Raw genomic sequence first — 19,095 nt, 5'->3', positions numbered from 1 at the left:
CTCCGTTGGGACTGGGGGGGAAGGGGAGGGGGCGCGGGGGGGTCGCGGGGCAGCCGGTTGGGCACGGGCTGCAAAAGGTGGGTGCGGGAAGGTGCGAAAAATATGGAACGCTTCACGAATTTGCGTGTCATCCTTGCGCAGGGGCCATGCTAATCTTCTCTGTATCGTTCCAATTTTAGTATATGTGCTGCCGAAGCGAGCACGAATCTACCTCCATTCCTAGCGATATTTAAAGGCTGAGAAAAGCAATGCTGCTCTCATATGGCGACTTCGTGGTGACTCGACATTGAATGTGTAATGAGCTCCCCCAAGTTTTCCCCGGTTTTTCACCCACTTATTTTCCTTGGGTTTCCATAAAACGTCCGAAATTTTCCGATTATGTTTGTTATCTCTACCCGGTGGGTTCTGGGTAGTTTGTTATGCTAATTAGGGCCACGGATGGCTCTCTGAGGGTGTCCTCGGCGGTGCCTGAGCGCGCGGCGCAGGCGCGGCACGGGCAGCCCGGGGAGGCGCCGGGGTCCTGGGGAGCGGCGGGAGGCGGCGGGCGCCGGTGAGTGCGGCCGGACCGGGATCCCCGGGGAACCTCCGGTGGCAGCCCCGGGCTCCTCCTGTGACCTTCCCGCGAGCCCCGGGAACCTCCGGCACCTCCCCGTGTTCACCCCGAGTCCGTCCCCGGGAACCTCCCGCCCCCCGTAGGGTCGGTACCCGCAGACCGCTCTCTCCGCCTCTCCCCGGGCCGGGACCGCCAGGGTCTCTCCCGGTGCTGGGCTGTCCCCACGCGTGGCCCGGGGCCTGTGCCCTCCCCATGGCCGCTGGGACTGGTGTCCCTGTGGGCCGTGCCTTCCGTTCCCGGTGTGAGCGGCCTTGTGTCGCCCCCAGGCAGGACCGAGGCTGTCCCGTGTCCCCTCCGGGGCCGGGGCCGGCGGGATGGACCTGGCCTACGTGTGCGAGTGGGAGAAGAAGCCCAAGAGCAACCACTGTCCCTCCATCCCCCTCGTGTGCGCCTGGTCCTGCCGCAACCTCATCGCCTTCACCACCGACCTCCGCAATGAGGAGGAGAAAGGTACCGCGTGCCCCTTGGGAAATCTCTCCTGGGAGCTCCCGGTGCTCTTGGGGAAAGTCCGGGATCCACTGGGCCGGAGCTCTGCCCTGCCCCTGACAGTTCCTGGTTGCTGCTTCTCCTTTTCCTTCCATCCCTCCGCCTCTGGCAGTGTCTAACATGCATTTGTTCCCGGGGAGTGGGTTTGTTTCCCGTAAACCAGGACTGACTTCCCTAAACCCGGACCAGCCCCACGTCAGTGTCTGGCCCCTCACTGAGTTCCCAGCACAGTTTCTATGCTACCCCAAATCATTTCTATAAAATATTTTATGTTTTCCCTGCATCAGCTGAGGCTCTGAGGCTCAGAAACAGTGACCAGGGACAGGGAGTCACTTCTCTGTTCATGCAGATCTCACCCACATGGTCCATATCATTGACACCGAGCACCCCTGGGACGTCTACTCTGTGAACTCAGGTCACACTGAAGTCATCACGTGTTTGGAGTGGGATCAGTCAGGTGGGCTGGAATCCCTTCTCATTGTCACCGTGTCCCACCCATGCCGTGCATGCCCCAAAGAGATGGGATGTGATTCCTTGTGGGGCTTTGGCTGTTCCCCCTGTTCTCATGCAGTGTCATTGCCACAGGCTCCAGGCTGCTCTCGGCAGATGCTGATGGCCACATCAAGTGCTGGAGCATGACAGATCACCTGGCCAACAGCTGGGAGAACACGGTGGGCAGCGTGGTGGAGGGGGACCCGGTGGTGGCCCTGTCCTGGCTGCACAACGGCGTCAAGCTGGCACTGCACGTGGAGAAGGTTTGTCTCAGCTTCGTGAGGGATCTGGGCTGGAACTCTGCCTCAGGTCTTGGCAGAGAACTCAGGATCCTGCCTGTGTTCCATGCTCTGGGCTCTCTTGTGGCCCTGGGGAGTTTTTCCAGTCAAAGAGAAGTCAGATTCCTGGTTCCTGTTGAATTCCAAGGGGAGGGTTGGAGCCTTGTATGTCTTGGTGTTTCGAATGTGTCTCCCTTAGTCTGGTCCTTCAGTTCTAGTCAGGAACATGGAGATAGAGCAGTTCTTTCCTTACCAGTGGTAATTCAGAGGAAATGCATTTGGGAGTGCTGAGGTTTGATCTGGGGATTTGAACACAGAGGTGAGGTCCTTGTTTGGAAACCTGTGTAATTCTGCAGACTCTGAAAGGCCAAATCTGCCAAGCACAAGTTCCCTGCTTGTGTTTTTTTAACTCCTGGGATGTCCCACCTAAATCCTGCCCCTCTCCCACGAGGAGAGCTCCACAGGCACAAATTTCGGGGTGCAAACACCTCGCTTTTGCTGACCTTTGTTCCAGTCCGGAGCCTCCAACTTCGGCGAGAAGTTTTCCCGGGTGAAATTCTCTCCGTCGCTGACGCTGTTCGGTGGGAAGCCCATGGAGGGCTGGATTGCCGTGACCATCAGCGGGCTGGTCACCGTGTCCCTCCTCAAGCCCAACGGGCAGGTGCTGACGGCCACCGAGAGCCTGTGCCGCCTCCGCTGCCGCGTGGCCTTGGCCGACGTCGCCTTCACGGGCGGGGGCAACATCGTGGTGGCCACGTCCGACGGCAGCAGCGCGTCCCCCGTGCAGTTCTACAAGGTGTGTGTCAGCGTGGTGAACGAGAAGTGCAAGATCGACACCGAGATCCTGCCGTCCCTCTTCATGCGCTGCACCACGGACCCCGCGCGCAAGGACAAGTACCCGGCCATCACCCACCTGAAATTCCTGGCTCGGGACATGTCAGAGCAGGTGGGCCGCTGCTCTTCGCTCCACCTGGCCTTCCTCAGAGGCTCTGGAGGTGACCAGCATGTCCTCCAATGCCTTTGGTATTCCTAGTTGCCCTTCTGGGAGGTGCTGCTGGTGCAGCTGGAATTAGGGACCTCACCATCACCTCCCACAGATTCGATTCTCTGCCTTTTGCTGGTGGAGCATGACCTGAGTGGGAGCAGGACCCTGGAAATGGAGGGTGGGAATGACCAAGGCAGTGTCCTCCCTGTTGTGATGCCTGTGGTGGGGGGCTCTGTTCTTCAGGTGCTGCTTTGTGCTTCCAACCAAAACAACAGCATTGTGGAGTGCTGGTCCCTTAGAAAGGAGGGCCTGCCTGTCAACAACATCTTCCAGCAAATCTCTCCTGTGGGTAAGTGTCTGCACTGGAGACTCTCAAGAACAGGAGCTTGGTCTGATAGAAAAAAAACAGCACAGTTTCTCACATCCATTATCCTATATATGGGATTATTCAGAATCTCGTGTTTATTTTCAGGTGTTCTCAGTCCATTCTGTCTGTTTGCATTATAGGCAGCAACTTGCTGTTTCCAGGAAAGGGTTTGGTTGTTGCTTTCACTTCATAAAAGACATTTTCTGTGTTTTGCTGCACAGCCGCCCTTCCTGCCGCCAGTGGAGCAAAGGCTCCCAAAGGACCAGGATCAAGCAGCAGAGCTGGATTAATCCCCTGCCCTGGCTGCCTGGGCTCCACCTGATCTCAGATAGAACAGAATTAATCAGGGCAGTTTGTTTGGTGAAACATAAAGGATTATTGTGTATAAGGATCTTAATCACCCTCAGCAGAGCTTCCCATCAAGTGAGATTTAGCAAAACATGTTGTTTGTATAATTCAGGAAAAAAAATAGAGAAATATGAGGGAAACATACTGGAAATATATGGGAAATATACCAGTGCCTGATCTGTGATCCTGCTTGGTTGGGGAGTGAGGGCAGAAATAGGGGGGTGGATTTTCTGATCTCTCTGGGGCAAAATTTTCACTCATTTGCTCTTTTTCCCAAGTGGGAGACAAGCAGCCCATGATCCTGAAGTGGCGGATCCTGTCTGCCACCAATGACCTGGACCGGGTGTCGGCCGTGGCGCTGCCAAAGCTGCCAATCTCCCTGACCAACACTGATCTGAAGGTGGCAAATGACACCAAGTTCTTCCCTGGACTGGGTAAGGAGTTCCTGTTGTCTTCGTCCTAAACACGTGGCTTTTGCCTGAAATTTCGCCACCTGAGCTGTAGCTGAAGTAAAGCACTTGGAATGCTGAAGGAAAGCTTTCAACCGGGATGTCTTCCCAGCCATCCCGTTGTGTTTCCCATTGTGGAGAGAGGCTGTGAAATGCTGATGGTGGGGCTGTGAGCCCCCAGCCCTTTGGCTTCTCCATGAGCTTCAGTGGTGACCACTGAAGAGGGGCTCTGCCACACTGGGAGGAGCCACTTGCTCAGCTCTGCTTGTCTCCTGTCCCCAGGCCTGGCCTTGGCTTTCCATGACGGCAGTGTCCACATCGTGCACAGGCTGTCCCTGCAGATGATGGCCGTGTTCTACGGCTCCTCCTCGCAGCGCCCCGTGGACGAGCCAGCCCTCAAGCGCCCGCGCACCGCCGGGCCCCTGGTGCACTTCAAGGCCATGCAGCTCTCCTGGACGTCGCTGGCCCTGGCTGGCGTGGACAGTCATGGAAAGGTTGGTGCTGTCTTATGGTGGGGTTATTTCTCACCCAGGCTCTCTGAGGGGTGATGGGTTGCTCAGAGAACACTGGGAATTCCAGCTGTGGGATCTGTATTGGGAAAGGATGTATCTCATCAGTGCAGAAACTCATTAGTTCAGGACTGAGCTTCATTGGGCCCTGTGTTGTGGCTTTGTGGGACAATTTCAGGCCCACTCCTGAAGCCAGTTTCTCTTCGGTTCCTTCCTTCAAGCTGAGCATGCTCCGCATCTCCCCCTCCATGGGCCATGTGCTGGACATGAACATGTCCCTGCGGCACTTGCTGTTCCTGCTGGAATACTGCATGGTGACCGGCTACGACTGGTGGGACATCCTGCTCCACGTCCAGCCCAGCATGGTGCAGAACCTGGTGGAGAAGCTGCACGAGGAGTACATGCGTCAGAACGCCGCCCTGCAGCAGGTGGGAGCTCTGGGCTCGCTCCCAGGGTGGGCATGGGGGGGCTCAGGGACTTGCAGTGGGGAGCTGCCAGTGCCGGTGCTCAGGACATTGGTGTCTGCCTGGCTGTGCTCTCTGAGTGCCTGGCTCGGGCAGTGATAGAGCTGGGAAGAGCTTCCGTGTCAACAGCGTTCACTTTCACTGATATCAGCGGGGTCTCTACCTGTTGGAAACTTGGGGTGAGGTGGTGAAGTCTATTTTTGGCAGCTTCTGGGAACAGCAGCACGTGCCCAGCACAGCCCTCACGTGCGCAGCGTTTGCTATTCCTGTCACTCCTGCGGCAGAAAGGGAGAGCAGAGAATAAAGCAGCAGCAGCAGCTTTAATGAGCTTATGCTAATTCCAGCCTTTCCTTGTGCCTTTTGCTGTGTTTCCCCGTGGCTCAGGTGCTCTCCACACGCATTGTTGCCATGAAGGCGTCGCTGTGCAAGCTCTCCTCCAGCACCATTGCCCGTGTGTGTGACTACCACGCCAAGCTCTTCCTCATCGCCATCAGCTGCACCCTGAAGTCGCTGCTGCGTCCACACTTCCTCAACACCCCCGACAAGAGCCCCGGGGACCGGCTCACCGAGATCTGCTCCAAGATCACGGATGTAGGTACTGACTGCTCACAGCATCCCGGGCTTTGGACTGTTCCCTGTGGTGTCACAGTCTCATAGTAACACCTGGATTTGAGGAGGAGGACACGGGTGACCTCCACAGGGAGGGTGTGAGGTTTAGATCCATCTTCCTGAGCCAGGCAATGTCTTGCTTCTCTTCCAGACATTGACAAGGTGATGATTAACCTGAAGACGGAAGAGTTTGTCCTGGAGATGACGACATTGCAGTCCCTGCAGCAGCTTATCCAGTGGGTGGGGGATTTTGTGCTCTACCTGCTGGCCAGCCTTCCCAACCAGGTGAGATCTCAAGTGCTGGGAACATGCCAAGAGGACGCAAACACCCATGGGCAGTGCTGGGGAGCTTTAGCCAGGGCACACAGGGCCATGTGTCCCTGTCAGCACAGGCACTGAGGAGGAGTGAGGAACAGCAGAATTAGAGAATGGCCCTTCCCATGCCTGTCTGGGTCTGGTGACCAGCACAGTACCTGGGGGATTTGGGGGACACTCCTCTTGCAGCTCTGCAGAGCTGTCACCTTCAGTTGACCCTGCACCATCCCCAGCAGTGGGTTCCATAGGGTGTGCGCTGCTTGAAGCAGGAGCTGTCTGGATGCATTGTGGTGGCTGGGGCTGGTGTGACCCCCACCCAGGCTGGTGTGACCCCTACCCACGCCACTGTCCCCCCGCAGGGCTCCCCGGTGCGCCCTGGGCACAGCTTCCTGCGCGACGGCGCGTCCCTCGGCATGTTCCGGGAGCTCATGGTGGTCATCCGCATCTGGGGGCTGCTGAAGCCCAGCTGCCTCCCTGTGTACACAGCAACCTCGGACACCCAGGACAGCATGTCCCTGCTCTTCCGGCTCCTGACCAAGCTCTGGCTGTGCTGTGAGTGTGGCCGGTTCCCTGAACCGTGATTCCTGTAACAGTGGGGTGGGACATGATTCTGAGGGGGTCTTGGCACGTTGAGAAAGGGCAAGTGCAGCTGCCAAGGTTATTCTCCAGGCTGAGTTGGCAGTGCAGGAGGAGGCTGCGCACAGCTCTCTGGAGCTCTGAGGGAGAAATGTAAAGGTCACAGGGTTCTTTCCTTCATTTCCCATGCAGGTCGTGAGGAAAATCACATCACGGAGCCCGATGATGCCCTGATCGATGAGTGCTGCCTCCTGCCCAGCCAGCTGCTCATTCCCAACATTGACTGGCTGCCCATCAACGATGGCATCATCAGCAAGCTGCAGAACAAGCAGCTGGTCCGCCTGCAGTTTGGGAAGGCTCCCGGCCTTGTTGGCCACACTGTCTCTTCCCAGTTCGATGCTTTTGTCAGGTACAAGCCCCTGGAATGAGTCAGTGCTGTGGTGAGAAGGAGTCTTGGCAGCTCTGAGGTTTGGCTTGTCTCCTTGCTGCTGTGACCCAAGAGCAGTTTGTCCTCTCTGCTCAAATCCATTTCTCAGCTTGTGATGGGCTGGGAATTTTAAGTACTGAAAAGTGTTAGCAAACGGAGGGGAAAACCCCATTAATTAATGTGATTAATTGTGTCATTGTGACAATGAATCTTGTGGCATTGGGTGGGCAAGTGGACAGAGCCTTTGCCATGTTGGCCAGTGAGGTGCAGGTCCCTGTCCTGGGAGCAGCTCATGGAAAGTCCACTCTAGGAATGTCCTGTTCTCCCTCCCCCAGGGCCCCTGGACAGCCCAAAATTGACCACCTGAGGCGGCTGCACCTGGGCGCCTACCCAACGGAGGAATGCAAGTCCTGTACCAGGTAAGTGACCCTTGCAGTGGAGCTTGGGCAGGACTTGGACTGTCCTGTGTCCTTCAGGAGCTCTCTGAGGCCCGTTGGGGCTGTGCTTAAGGTGTCCCCAACCTGGGATGCCCACATCATTGTCAGAGAGTGGCATTGTTGCAGCCTGGCCCTTGGGTTGAAAACCGAACAGATCAGATAAAGCTCTTAAAGTAATCTGGCCTGGAGGAGACACTGCAGCAACTCCTTTATGTGATGCCCACTTCTGTGGGTCTGGTCATGAGAACACCTGTGTGGCCATAGCAGGGCTGGAGGGAGGAATCACCCCAATGCCCCTGCTCCCATTTTGGGGTCATCTTTCCACCAGGCTTGCATTTTGTTCTGCTCGACTCATCCACCCTCATGGGAGAGCCTGGATTTCAGGATAATAGCTCAGGGAACAAACATCCATCTAAGTCATGTGATTGAATTAGCTTTAATTACTGGTTTTAATAGAAAGCCTCTGTAGCAGATCATTTTTGTGAGATGACTGTCAGTTGTTTCATGTATAAACAGCAGCTGGGGCTGTTCCTTGCCAGGCTCCAGCTCCAGCAGAGCCCTCAGCGGGATTGTTGCTCGCTGGATTCAGCTGGTTTTGGTGCTCACAAGTGTCACCTGCAGATGACAGGAGCTGATTTCCCCCACGGATACCCAGATCCCTGGGTGATCCATGCAGCACCCCAGCAGTGCTGGCTCTGCACTGCCCCCCGGGCTGGCTGCACCCTCCATGTCCCCCCAGGTGTGGCTGTGTCACCATGCTGAAGTCGCCCAACAAGGTGACAGCAGTGAAGCAGTGGGAGCAGCGCTGGATCAAGAACTGCCTGTGTGGGGGGCTGTGGAGGAAGATGCCCCTCAGCTACTCCTGAACCCTTCCTGGGGTGCAGTGTGGGCCAGGAGCTGCATGGGGCTCCCTTCATGGAGATTTTGGGACAAGGGAATGGCAGCTCCTCTCCCTCTTGCTGGAAAAGCTGCTGCTGGTTGTCCTTGGTTGAGCTGTGGAGCTGAGGGAGCTCTGCCTCTTTTACCAGGGAAGAGCTGGAAAGGAATGCCAGTGGTTTCCCCATAATTTGGGGCCCAGGAGGGGAGAGCCTGGCTGTGTTTTGGGGCTGTGCCAGCAGAGCAGCAATGTCCTGGCGGCTGGCCTGGCCTGGGCAGAGTGGTGATGGGGCAGCTGGTGAGGAACAAAGTCCCAGCTGAGGGGAGCACAGCTGGTACCTCACCTCCATCCTGTGCCTCTGGCTGCATGGGAAGTGCCGGTCCTGATCCCTCAGCAGCCTTGTCCCTGAGACAGGAGTTGGCTCCTGCATGCCCATCAGTGTTGGGTGGGAGCAGGATTATGCTGCTGCCTGGAGTGAAGCTTCCCTTTGCCTCTTGCTGTTGTAAATAAAAATTCTCCTAATTTTGTACAGAACCATGTGGTTTGTTTTCTGTGGTGTGACGTGGCCGCCCAGCAGTGGAGCCGCAGGAGGGCTGCCAGAGCATCTGTCAGGAAAAGAACCACCATCATTGGAAAAAGGGGAATGGGAAATGGATGTTTTCAAGGTTTGCCTCATGGACACTCGAGGAAAAAACATCAGATCCTTGGGGTTGTGTAAGCCTCCAGCTTCAGCAAGGCTGGACACTTGAGCGTGCCAGAGGAGGAGCAGCCAAAAAACCTTTCAGACTTTTGCCCTCCCTTGCCCTCAGCTGCTGCTGCCCCGGGCAGGAAAGCACATTCCAACCTCCTGGAGCGAGCAAGGCTGTGCCTGTGGAGCCCCAGCCCTCTGGGGGTGATCTGGCCCTGCTCCTCTCCCAGGGCTCCTTCAGCTCTTAGGGGGAAAAGCCTGGATCCTTCTGCTGCTGCATCCCAGCCAGCAATTCCAGGTCCCCAGAGACCGTTTAAGAGAGGGAGTGAGCCAGTCTTAGTACATTCCTTTCCCTCTGGAACCATGATTTCATTATTCTCGAAAACTGGAGCTGGTGACAGAGTTCATCCCTTGACTCCAGCGAGTGTTTCGCTGCACAGAGCTGTAAGAGCTGTACAGACCTCTCCCCCTCTGCTCTGCTGGTAATTAGGGACAATCAAATGGCTAATTAGGAAACTGTACCTTATTAAGGCTCTTTTCCCCTGTAAGTAAAACTCAAACCGGGCCCTCTGTGAGCTCCTTATAGAACAGGTTTGGGTTTATTTAATGTTTGATTGGTAACAGGGAGCAGCAGCACAGCAGGGGGATGGCGACACATTCGTGTCCCCCTTAGTCCCCTGCTGACCATGGAGCTCCTGGGATGGGATTGGAAGGGTCTGGCAGTGCCCTGGGCCATGCCTCCCTCCAAAGATAGGGCAGTGGGAGAGCAGGGGCCTGGGGGTGACCAGGGTTGTGGTGGGAAGATGGGGGCTCTGCCCTGCCCTGCCCTGCCCCTCAGCTCCTGGGACAAGAGGGTCCGAGTGAGAATCTTGCTGGGTTCCAGCGCAGATCTCATCGTGGGAGCCAGAGCTGCCACTGCCCTATCAGCAACAGGCAGATTCTGCTTTCCCAAATATTCACACAAGGACCCTGCGGAAGGTCCCCGATCTCGATCACATTGTGGCCACACTGCAGGATGTGTCCCCTGCTCCCACCCGAGGCCACACCATCCCCAAGGGCTCAAACTCAGCCTCTCCCACCCCATGTCCAGCTTCCCCCAGGCAGGGGCTCCTTGTGCAGACGCCCCCAGCTCCCTCCTTCACCCCACTCCTCCAGCCCAACAGCTCTGCAGGAATCATCATCACTTTATTGCAGCGGTCGCGGGCAGCATTCTGGGCACCTTCAGCAAAGCCTGTTGAGGGCTGTGACCCCCAGTTCTCCCCCAACTGGGCCCTGTGCTTTGTGAGTGGGAGGCCAGGGACCCCCTTCCTTGGTTCCTCACCAGTCCGCTGGCCCAGCCCTCCTCCTGGCTTGTGGGGATGCTCTGGCAGTGGGGTGGGCAGCAGTGGGAGCCCATGGCAGGCAGTGGGACAGCACTGTGGGTGCTCTGGCCATGCTGGCAGCAGCAAGCCGTGGCATGGAGCAGGTCCCTGCAGAGCCCTCAGCGAGTGTCCCCGTCCCCATCCGCCGAGGCCATGACGCCATCGATCCAGGCCGCGTACGGGGCAATGCGGGTGTAGATGGCCGGCTTCTTGTAGTTGCCACAGACGCGGGAGCCGGCCGTGACCACCCCCTCGGCCACCCCGCCACAGACCAGGGGGCCACCGGAGTCTCCCTGCAGGACCAGACCTCATCAGTATGGCCAAGGGTTTGCTAGAACACTCCAACCCATCTCCCACCCTGCATTCCTGCCTGCAGGCTCCCGTGAGCTGCTCTGCAGCGGCCAGCACAGAGAGCACTTGCCCCGGGGATGTTGTTCCCTCCTGCTTTGCAGCCCCTCGCCTCTCCCGGGCTCTGGGCATTGTGCCCTTTTGCCCCCTCCCAGCCCTGCGGGGGTCCGTGGTGGGTGTGTGGTACCTTGCAGGTGTCCTTCCTGCGGGAGTCGGTGCACATCATGTTGCGGGTGATGGTGCCGTCGTGGCGTGTGCGGTGGTTGCAGACGTCGCGGCTGATCACCGGCCGCTCCACCTGGTGCAGCTTGTCCGGCCTGGTGCCGCTGTGGTCGGTGGTGCCCCACCCCGCCACCTCGCACACCGTGTCGGCCGCCACGTCCCTGTCCTCCCGCTGGAAGGGCAGCACCCGCACGTCCGTGTTCAGCTCTGCTTTCTCCTCCAGCTGCCACGAAGCCAGAGGGGACTCAGGTCACAGGGGCAGCTGTGCCCAGGACCCAGCAGGGCAGCTGTGCCCAGGACCCAGCAGTGTGCCCAGCCCTGATACTGAGACCACCCTGGCCTCAGCTGCACTCAGGGCTTCACCTCCTGGTTGGAGCCCCAGGATGCAGCCAGAGACCAGAGCTGGAGCTATGAGGAAGACGGAGGCATTTCGACACAGCTCAAAGGTCTTTGGTGGGGGAAGCAGAGATGGCCCCATGGGACAGGGAGGGATGGATGGGGGAACCAGGCCCAGCCTGACCGTGAGGATTTCCTCTGGCCAGTCAGTGACCCTGCAGGGTCCCAAGGGACAGGGGGATTTGTAGGAACGGCTGTGCCTGGTGGGGAGGAGGGTCCCATCAGCCACCAGCCCACCTGGAGGAGGAGAAGGTCATCCTTGTTGTTGTGGATGTTGCTGCCAGGGTGGGGGAACTGGGCGCGCACTTGGTACAGGCGTTTGTGGGGCTCCGGTTCTGTCAGAGAGTGGGCACCCAGCAGCACCTGGAAGAGTTTGCCATCCCTGGAAGAGAGTCAGAGTGTGGGACAAACAGCTGGGGATGTCACTGCACCCAGCCATGGAAATGGGGTGCTGTGGGGGGGCAGAGAGCCCACCAGGGAGCTCCGAGATGTCCTGCAGCCCCTGCCCAGTCCTTGCTGCAGATGAGACCTGAGTTCCCTGCTCTGAGTCAAGCTTGAGGCTATGGAGTGGGATTTGGCCTGAGCCCAGCAGCCCCCCCAGCCATGCACTGACCCCCAGACACACTCACGTCTCCTCGGTGCAGTGGGCAGCGCTCAGCACCCACTGCTCGGCGATGAGGAAGCCCCCACAGATGTGCTGCCCGTCCAGCTGCAGCGAGGCCATGTATGGCTTCAGGTGGGGCCTGGCTACGGAGCCCCTCAGGATCCTTCCCCGGGGCTGCCCTGCAGGAAAGAGGCCGGGTCAGCTGCGGGGCACGGGCAGTGTCACTCCCATGGTCTCTTCCCGGGACCCCTGGACCCCTCCTTGTGGGCTGCACCAGCACCTGGCTGCGGGTGGAAGCAGGAACTGGCGAGCTGGGAAGGCACCCCTGTGCCATGTCATTGCCCTGGGGTGCGGGGGGTGCACTCACCATTCACCGGGGCCCAGAGCAGCAGCAGCAGAGCCAGGACAAGGACGGGAGCAGGACTCGGTCCCATGGCTGCAGAGCCTGGCAATGCCTCTGCCCGGCTGGGGGGTGTGCGGGGGTCTTGGGGTGCGCAGGGGCTGGGGGTGAGCGGGGACTGCGGGGTGGACGCTGCTCACCCGGGGCTGGGACTGGGACTCGCTTTTATGTCCAATTTGGGCTTGGGGGGGGGCCAGGAAAGGGGTGGGGGGAGGGCGGAGAGAGCGGGGGGGTTTCCGTAGCGTGGGCTGAATGTTTGGAAATATTCAGCTTATAAAAGGGGTCAAGAGTTCCCAACACAAACAGCGCGGGAGGAGGAAACAGCCCGGCCCAGCTGCCGGCCCTGGCACCCGCCGCCGGGGACTTCGGCGCCGGGGTTTTTGATGCCGAAAAAGTTCAGGCTCTTGGCAAAACGAGGCTCCGGCAAATTCTATCCCCGCCCCCACAGGAGCGGGGGCCCCCGCCCGGCCTGGGGGTCGGTCCCTGGTGGGTGCCAGCTCGGTGGGTACCCAGGGATACAAACCCGTCCCGTCACCCCTCCCCGAGGGGGTTCCTGCAGGGCTGGGGGCGGCGGTGATGGGAGGGGTGATGGCAGCGACAGGGGCGGTGTCCGGGATGCCGGTGGCGGCGGCAGCCCCGGTCCCCTCTGCCTTTCTCCCCGGTGCCACTAAGCGGAGCCACCGCCTCGGCTCCCGCCCGGTCCCGGCGCGTCCCCGAGCTCCGGAGCCGCTGCCCGGATCCCCCTCCCGGGCTCGTCCCCGGAGCCTCTCACCGCACCTCGAGATCTCGCTGCCCTCGCCCCTGGCGGGGACGGCCACCGGCCACCGCGGCTGCCCACAGCTGGGTCCGGCCGCGCTCCCGGCAGCGCAGGGCTCCGGGGGACACCCCGCCGGAGGCTGGAGCCCACCCTGTCCTTTTCCTGCTCCACGAGCTTTTACAGCTCCGAGCTGCCGCATTCCCTTTGTCCGGCCGTGCAGACGCCCCATTGCCCCGACCTCTGACCCTCTGACCACCCCAGGCCAATGGACCCACGGTCAGCGGGTGGCCGGACACATCGGCGAGGAGGGGGCCGGGCACGGGGGCTCCCCGGAGGCTCAGGCGTCCCCCTGCAATGGTGGCTTCGCCTTCTTGCTGTCCCCAAGTGCTGGAGGCACGTGGTGGGCAGGGGTCGGAGCGCGCGGTGTGGTGGCGTTGCGGGAGGCAGCCGAGTCCGGCTCAAACCAGGGATTTTCCGCAGGGAGAGCGGCTTAATTGCAGCTTCCAGGGATTCAGGATTTAGATGTTAAATACGCCGGGAGATTTCTGCCCACTTAGGGCCGAAAATGGAACAAGGGCACCATGTGGAGCCCGGGCTGCTCAGAGCCCGGACAGGACCATGAGAGGGTGGGCAGTGGGCGGCTGGGGGGAACAAGTGAGTGTGGGGTGCAGGGAATGGAGATATTGGGAAGGGCTCGGCTGGGATCCTCTGCAGTGCGAGGGCACGGGCAGATGGGGCTGGGGTGCTGCTGCCTCAGCCAGGTGGTGCTGGGAGGCTCCAGAAAGCAAAGGGAGCTGTACCCACCTCCCCAGGCCCAAATTTGGGAGACTCAAGGCTCCTGCTTGGGGAGCCCCTGGCACAAGGGTTCTGCTGAGGGTGGCCCCCGGCACTGCCCCTGGGGCTACTCATGGGCATGGGTCCAGGACTCCCCCTGAGCCCCCCCTAATCCCTCGGGTGCCACGGGCAGGGCAGGTACCCCCCGCCGACAGAGCCCAGGTGGGGGCTGGGAGTTCTGGGGCGGTGAGTTTGGGGGTCATGCACGCCAGTGATGCAGGACCCCCTCTTGGGCATCCCTCAGGTCCCCACAAGCCCAGGGCAAGGGAGGGGGCTCTGCAGGGCAGGAGGGGCCTTGGGGCGGGGGGAACGCCCCGCGCAGCGCGGGGGGACAAGGATTGATCCCCGCAGCACGGGGGGACAAGGAGGGGCTGGCGGTGGAGGCAGCCCGGCTTGGGGGCGGCCCCGGGACCACCCGGGCCCCTCGCTGTCTGGGCATGGTCCGGAGTGCGGAGCGATGCGGAGAGAGGTCGGTCCCACGGCTGTCCTCGGCCTCGCCCGGCCCTTTGTCTCGCCTCGTCGCCCCCCGACCTCCCGAACCTCCCCCGACACCCCCAGACCCCCATCCCTGGACAGACGGGGGCTCGATGGGGGCTCGGCGGGGGCTCGGCTCCTCGGGAGGGGACGGGGGCGGCGGGGCGGAGCGGGGGGCGGCGGGCGAGGGAGGAGGAGAAGGAGGAGGAGGAGGAGGCGGCGGGGGCGGAGGAAGCCGCCGCTCCCCGCGCTCCGCCGAGGCAGGAGCATCCCGGATCCCGGGGACATCCCCCCTTCGCCGCCGCTACCGCCGGCCCCCGCCCCGCTGCGCCCCGGGGCCACCGCTGAGGTGAGTGGGGGGCACGGGCCGACACAAAGGGCCGCTCCTCCCTCCCCCGACACCCCCTCCCATCCCTCGGCCCAGACCCCCGCCCGCGGCTGCGGCACGGTGCCTTCCAAGGGGAGGTTCCCCGCTGCGCCCCCCGCCCTCCCGGTTATACCCCCGCTTAATCCCCCGTTATTGCCTCCCCTTTCATTGCCCCTCGCCCTTGCCCCTCGTCTCCATCCCCGTTTTCCTCCCCGCTTCATTTCGCAGCACGGGCTCGGTGCAATCTCGTGGGGCTGGGCCGGGAGGGCTCGGGGAACCCCATCCCCGGCCGGGCTCTGCGGGCGGCACACCCCCTCTGCACGCCTTCCGCAGCAGCCTCGCCGCCTGTCGCGGTAGTGACCGTCTGTCGCGACAGACGAGCCTCCGCCCCACCTGTTGTCACAGCCCCTGGCTGGGCTGGGCACCCTCCGGGGCGCTGAGGGTCATCCCCCCCGGGGCACTGGCACCCCCAGTTCTGGCTGTGTTTCTCTGGTGACCGGGGGCAGTGGTGTGACCTGGGGGTGACCCGGAGTGACATGGGGTGTCCGTACCCCTGCAGGGCTGCGTAGTGGCCCGGGGGTGCTCATCCCCCTCCAGGGTTGGGGACTGGAGGGGTGACCAGGGGTGACCGTGGCTACCCATCCCCCTGCCATGTGGTGACACTTGTGCCCCCACAGGGTGGAGGCACAGCTCAGTGGGACCCCTGTGCTTGCCCAGGACCATGATCCCCCCTAAGGAGAAAGCCCGCGTCCCCAAGGACAGCATGACACTTCTGCCCTGCTTTTACTTCGTGGAGGTGGGTGTGGGGTGGGTGGGCTCGGGGTGGGGGCTGTGCAGGGGGCTCTGTTGCAGGCCCTGGCACGGCAGGTCGGGCTCTGTGTCCTGTTCTGGTGGGGCTGTGCGGTGGCATCACTCCGGGGGTGCGTTGGTCCCCACTCTCTCCCCCACAGCTGCCTATCGTGGCCTCCTCCGTCGTCACGCTCTATTTCCTGGAGCTGACGGACCTCTTCAAGCCGGCCAAGGTGGGCTTCCAGTGCCATGACCGGGCGCTCTCCATGCCCTACGTGGAGACCAACGAGGAGCTCATCCCGCTGCTGATGCTGCTCAGCCTGGCCTTTGCCGCGCCCGCTGCCTCGGTGCGTCCGGGCTTGTCCCGCTGTGGGGGTCGGGACAGAGCCGGGGATTGGGGTCCCGGTGTCTGGCGGTGACCAGCATCCATCAGGCGGCTCTGCCAACAACCCAGCTCCCCCCAGTCCCGCCTGAGCCAGCGGTTCCTCCCCAGATCATGGTCGGGGAGGGCATGGTGTACTGCCTGCAGTCCCGGCTGAAGGGCCGCGCCGGTGCCGAGGGCAGCATCAACGCCGGTGGCTGCAACTTCAACTCCTTCCTGCGCCGCACCGTCAGGTTTGTGGGTACGTTGTGCCACAGCCTAAACAGGATCTGGGGGCTGGAGGGGACATGGGGCCACCCCGGCTGTGATAGCTGGAGCATGACCCTACCCAGACTCTGGACCCATTCCAGTGGGTGCCCCAGGGCTGGGTAAGTCCTGGCTGCCCCACATGGGATGGGGGTTACCCACTGTCCCATTCCTGCCATCCCCAGGTGTCCACGTGTTCGGGCTCTGTGCCACAGCCCTGGTGACAGACGTCATCCAGCTGGCCACAGGATACCACGCTCCCTTCTTCCTGACTGTCTGCAAGCCCAACTACACACTTCTGGGCACCCCTTGCGACGCCAACCCCTACATCACCCAGGACATCTGCTCAGGCACCGACAAGCATGCCATCCTCTCCGCCAGGTACGTGCCAGGGGAGCCCTGTGCCGCACTGCCAGCCCTCCTGCCCTGTCCCAACCACGTCCCTTCTCCCTGCAGGAAGACCTTCCCATCCCAGCATGCGACACTCTCGGCTTTCGCTGCCGTCTACGTGTCGGTAAGTTCCCAGCACTGCCTGGAACCTGCTGGCTTGGGGCAGCACGAGTTCCATGCCATTGGCAGCTGTGTCCCTCTCCTGTGGGCACAGACAAGCTCTGCCCAATATTCCTGTGCCCATGATGGGTGTGTGTGCAGGCACCTGCAGTCCCACATGCACCTGACAGCTCTGTGCATGGCCGGGCCATGACTAACAGCCTGTTCCTGCCCCAGATGTATTTCAACTCCATCATCTCGGACAGCACCAAACTCCTCAAGCCCATCCTGGTCTTTGCCTTCGCCATTGCCGCCGGCATCTGTGGCCTGACCCAGATCACCCAGTACCGCAGCCACCCCGCTGATGTCTACGTGGGCTTCCTGATCGGTTCTGGCATTGCCGCGTACCTGGTGGGTGCTGGTCCTGCCCTTGGCCCAGGGAGGGGGCTGGGGGTGCTGGTGGGGCCATTTGACTCCACACTCTCCAGAGCAGCTGTGACTACCCCGTCCCTGGAAGTGCTTAAGGCCAGGCTGGACAGGGCTTGGAGCAGCCAGGGCTAGTGGAAGTTGTCCCTGCCTGTGGCAGGGGCATTGGACTAGATGTCCTCTAAAAGTCCTTTCCAACACAAAGCTTTCTAGGATTCTATGGTTCCCCTTCCCGCAGGCTTTCCATGCTGTTGGCAACTTCCGTGCCCCAACGGAGCGGGTCCCGACACAGGCACCAGCCAAGGACGCACTGCGGGCGCTGACACAGCGGGGCCACGATTCTGTCTACCACCAGAACAAGTCGGTGAGCACCGACGAGCTGAACCCGCAGGCGCGGCTGGAGGAGGCGGCACGGCCGGTGCCGCGGGAGAAGAACTCTCTGGGCAGCCTGAAGCGAGCCAGTGTGGACGTGGACCTGCTGGCCCCCCGCAGCCCTATGGGCAAGGAGAACATGGTGACCTTCAGCAACACCCTGCCCCGCGTCAACACGCCCTCCATGGATGACCCCGCGCGGCGCCACATGACCATCCACGTCCCCGTGGACGCCTCCCGCTCTAAGCAGCTCATCACGGAGTGGAAGCAGAAGTCGCTGGAGGGCCGGAGCATGACCCTGGCAGAGGAGGCGGCACAGGGCCGGGGAGTGGGGGAGCCCGGTGAGGAGGTGCCCCCCTCCCTGTACCCCACGGTGCAGGCACGCTCGGCCGAGCGGGCGGCCATGGGGCCCCGTGTGCTCATCCAGCCCCGGCCGGGCGCCTCGCAGCTGGTGCACATCCCCGAGGAGAGCCAGGCAGGCGCCGGGGCCGCGGCCGGCAGCGGGGCAGCCGTGCGGGCCAAGTGGGTGATGGTGGCGGAGAAGGGGGGAGCGCAGCGGGTGGCCAACCCCCCGCGCCTGATGCAGGTCATCGCCATGTCCAAGCAGCAGGGCCTTGTCTCTGTCACCCCCAAGCACTCGGAGACGTCCTCGTCCTCCACCAGCTCTGACTCCTCTCAGTACCGCTCGCCCTCGGAGAGGGACAGCTCCAGCATCATCACCATCGACGCTCACGCCCCTCACCACCCTGTTGTCCACCTCTCAGCTGGCAATGGGCCCTGGGAGTGGAAGTCGGGGCCGAAGGGGCCGGAGGGGCCAGACACCTACGAGCTGGGTGAGGTGGGGAAGGATTTCCATGGCTTCCGCCCAGCCAAGAGCGCCGGTGTCTCCCCTGGCTCCTCTGTCAGCGACATGGAGCAGGATGAGCCACGCTACGGCAGCCTGGCTGCCATCCCAGGGGCAGCGGGGGGTGGTGGGGAGAGGGTGGAGGCTCCCCCTGAGGGGCTACTGGCCACAGCCAGCCGTGACTCCACGCTGCGGAGGAAGCCGGCCGAGCGGGACGGGACGGCGGACAGCGAGGTGGACCTGTACTACAAGAAGATGCAGGCAGGCCGCAGGTTTAAGGACTGAGCCCCGGTGCCTTGCCGGGGCCCCACGCCCCTGCCCTGATTTGGGGGGGCTCTGTGTTTCCGAGGCCCCTTTGCAGGGTATGGCAGGACAGGGCTGGCTTTGCTCTCGAGCAGCATGGCCATGCTGGTCCTGAGCCAGCTGAGACATCTGTGGGACCCCCAGCATGGGACCCTGCTCCTGCTCAGGCAGCTGGTGGGGCTCTGCCCCCCACAGGCTGTGTGGCTGGGCAGCTCCAAGCACTTTTGACTTTCTTTTTCTCTCTAACACTGGTGCTGACATTTCCAAGGGGTTATTTTATTCCGGCTCTGGAAGTGGATGTCTGCAGGGGAGCGGGGAGGGACAAGTGGTGCTGAAGGGCTTTGGGGGGAGACTAGATTAAGGGGTTTAACAGGGGCAAGAGGCTGCTGTGGGGCAGCAGGCCCTAGCTCACGTGGGGGTTTGTGGGTGCTGAGGGTCCTGCAACACCCCCCCATCCTGCACCACTGGCCTGCATGAGTGAGCCTGGTGGTGGACAGACTGGGAAGGGGGGTCTGCCCAGTGCTGTGGCTCTGGGTGTGCAGAGGCTGTAAATACTGCAGG

The 19,095-nt window shown here is 61.5% G+C and overlaps 3 protein-coding genes and 1 non-coding gene across 4 annotated transcripts; 2 read left to right on the top strand and 2 right to left on the bottom strand.

Moving 5' to 3' along the window:
• Window positions 1-61: 61 nt before the first annotated feature.
• MED16 (mediator complex subunit 16) lies at window positions 62-8,766 on the top strand. Its single transcript, XM_066205810.1, is given in 16 exon segments — window positions 62-550; window positions 880-917; window positions 920-1,063; window positions 1,449-1,556; window positions 1,685-1,854; window positions 2,384-2,815; window positions 3,098-3,203; window positions 3,848-4,003; window positions 4,301-4,512; window positions 4,749-4,955; window positions 5,376-5,586; window positions 5,752-5,885; window positions 6,275-6,467; window positions 6,684-6,900; window positions 7,254-7,337; window positions 8,095-8,766. Coding segments are annotated over 16 exon segments (2,670 nt in total). The 5' UTR covers window positions 62-419; the 3' UTR covers window positions 8,222-8,766.
• On the bottom strand, window positions 97-203 carry LOC136302425 (U6 spliceosomal RNA). Its single transcript, XR_010724061.1, has one exon. It is a non-coding gene; the product is annotated as a U6 spliceosomal RNA (small nuclear RNA).
• A 1,320-nt stretch (window positions 8,767-10,086) lies between the features above and the next one.
• Window positions 10,087-12,371, bottom strand: LOC136302386 (complement factor D-like). The gene is made up of 5 exons (XM_066205875.1): window positions 12,219-12,371; window positions 11,877-12,030; window positions 11,485-11,629; window positions 10,817-11,074; window positions 10,087-10,574 (listed from the first exon to the last, which is right to left on the bottom strand). Exons 1-5 carry the CDS (start codon window positions 12,283-12,285, stop codon window positions 10,401-10,403), a joined length of 798 nt encoding a protein of 265 aa, XP_066061972.1. The 5' UTR covers window positions 12,286-12,371; the 3' UTR covers window positions 10,087-10,400.
• A 2,215-nt stretch (window positions 12,372-14,586) lies between these two features.
• Window positions 14,587-19,095, top strand: PLPPR3 (phospholipid phosphatase related 3). The gene is made up of 8 exons (XM_066205895.1): window positions 14,587-14,665; window positions 15,361-15,479; window positions 15,634-15,819; window positions 15,966-16,095; window positions 16,286-16,481; window positions 16,557-16,614; window positions 16,827-17,000; window positions 17,254-19,095. The coding sequence occupies exons 2-8, from the start codon at window positions 15,405-15,407 to the stop codon at window positions 18,514-18,516; spliced, it is 2,082 nt and encodes a 693-aa protein (XP_066061992.1). The 5' UTR covers window positions 14,587-14,665; window positions 15,361-15,404; the 3' UTR covers window positions 18,517-19,095.

Source organism: Chamaea fasciata, unplaced genomic scaffold, assembly GCF_029207755.1.
Source record: "Chamaea fasciata isolate MVZ Bird 193981 ecotype frontalis unplaced genomic scaffold, bChaFas1.0.hap1 SCAF_28, whole genome shotgun sequence".
Lineage (NCBI taxonomy): Eukaryota > Metazoa > Chordata > Aves > Passeriformes > Sylviidae > Chamaea > Chamaea fasciata.
This window is presented reverse-complemented; position numbering and strand designations above follow the sequence as displayed.

Coding starts and splice junctions, on each gene's coding strand:
- LOC136302386 (XM_066205875.1), bottom strand. CDS start 12,285: ATGGGACCGAGTCCTGCTCCCGTCCTTGTCCTGGCTCTGCTGCTGCTG. Junction 12,031..12,218: donor GCTCTGGGCCCCGGTGAATG/GTGAGTGCACCC, acceptor TCTTTCCTGCAG/GGCAGCCCCGGGGAAGGATC. Junction 11,630..11,876: donor GCCCACTGCACCGAGGAGAC/GTGAGTGTGTCT, acceptor ACTCTCTTCCAG/GGATGGCAAACTCTTCCAGG.
- PLPPR3 (XM_066205895.1), top strand. CDS start 15,405: ATGATCCCCCCTAAGGAGAAAGCCCGCGTCCCCAAGGACAGCATGACA. Junction 15,480..15,633: donor CCTGCTTTTACTTCGTGGAG/GTGGGTGTGGGG, acceptor TCTCCCCCACAG/CTGCCTATCGTGGCCTCCTC. Junction 17,001..17,253: donor CTGGCATTGCCGCGTACCTG/GTGGGTGCTGGT, acceptor CCCTTCCCGCAG/GCTTTCCATGCTGTTGGCAA.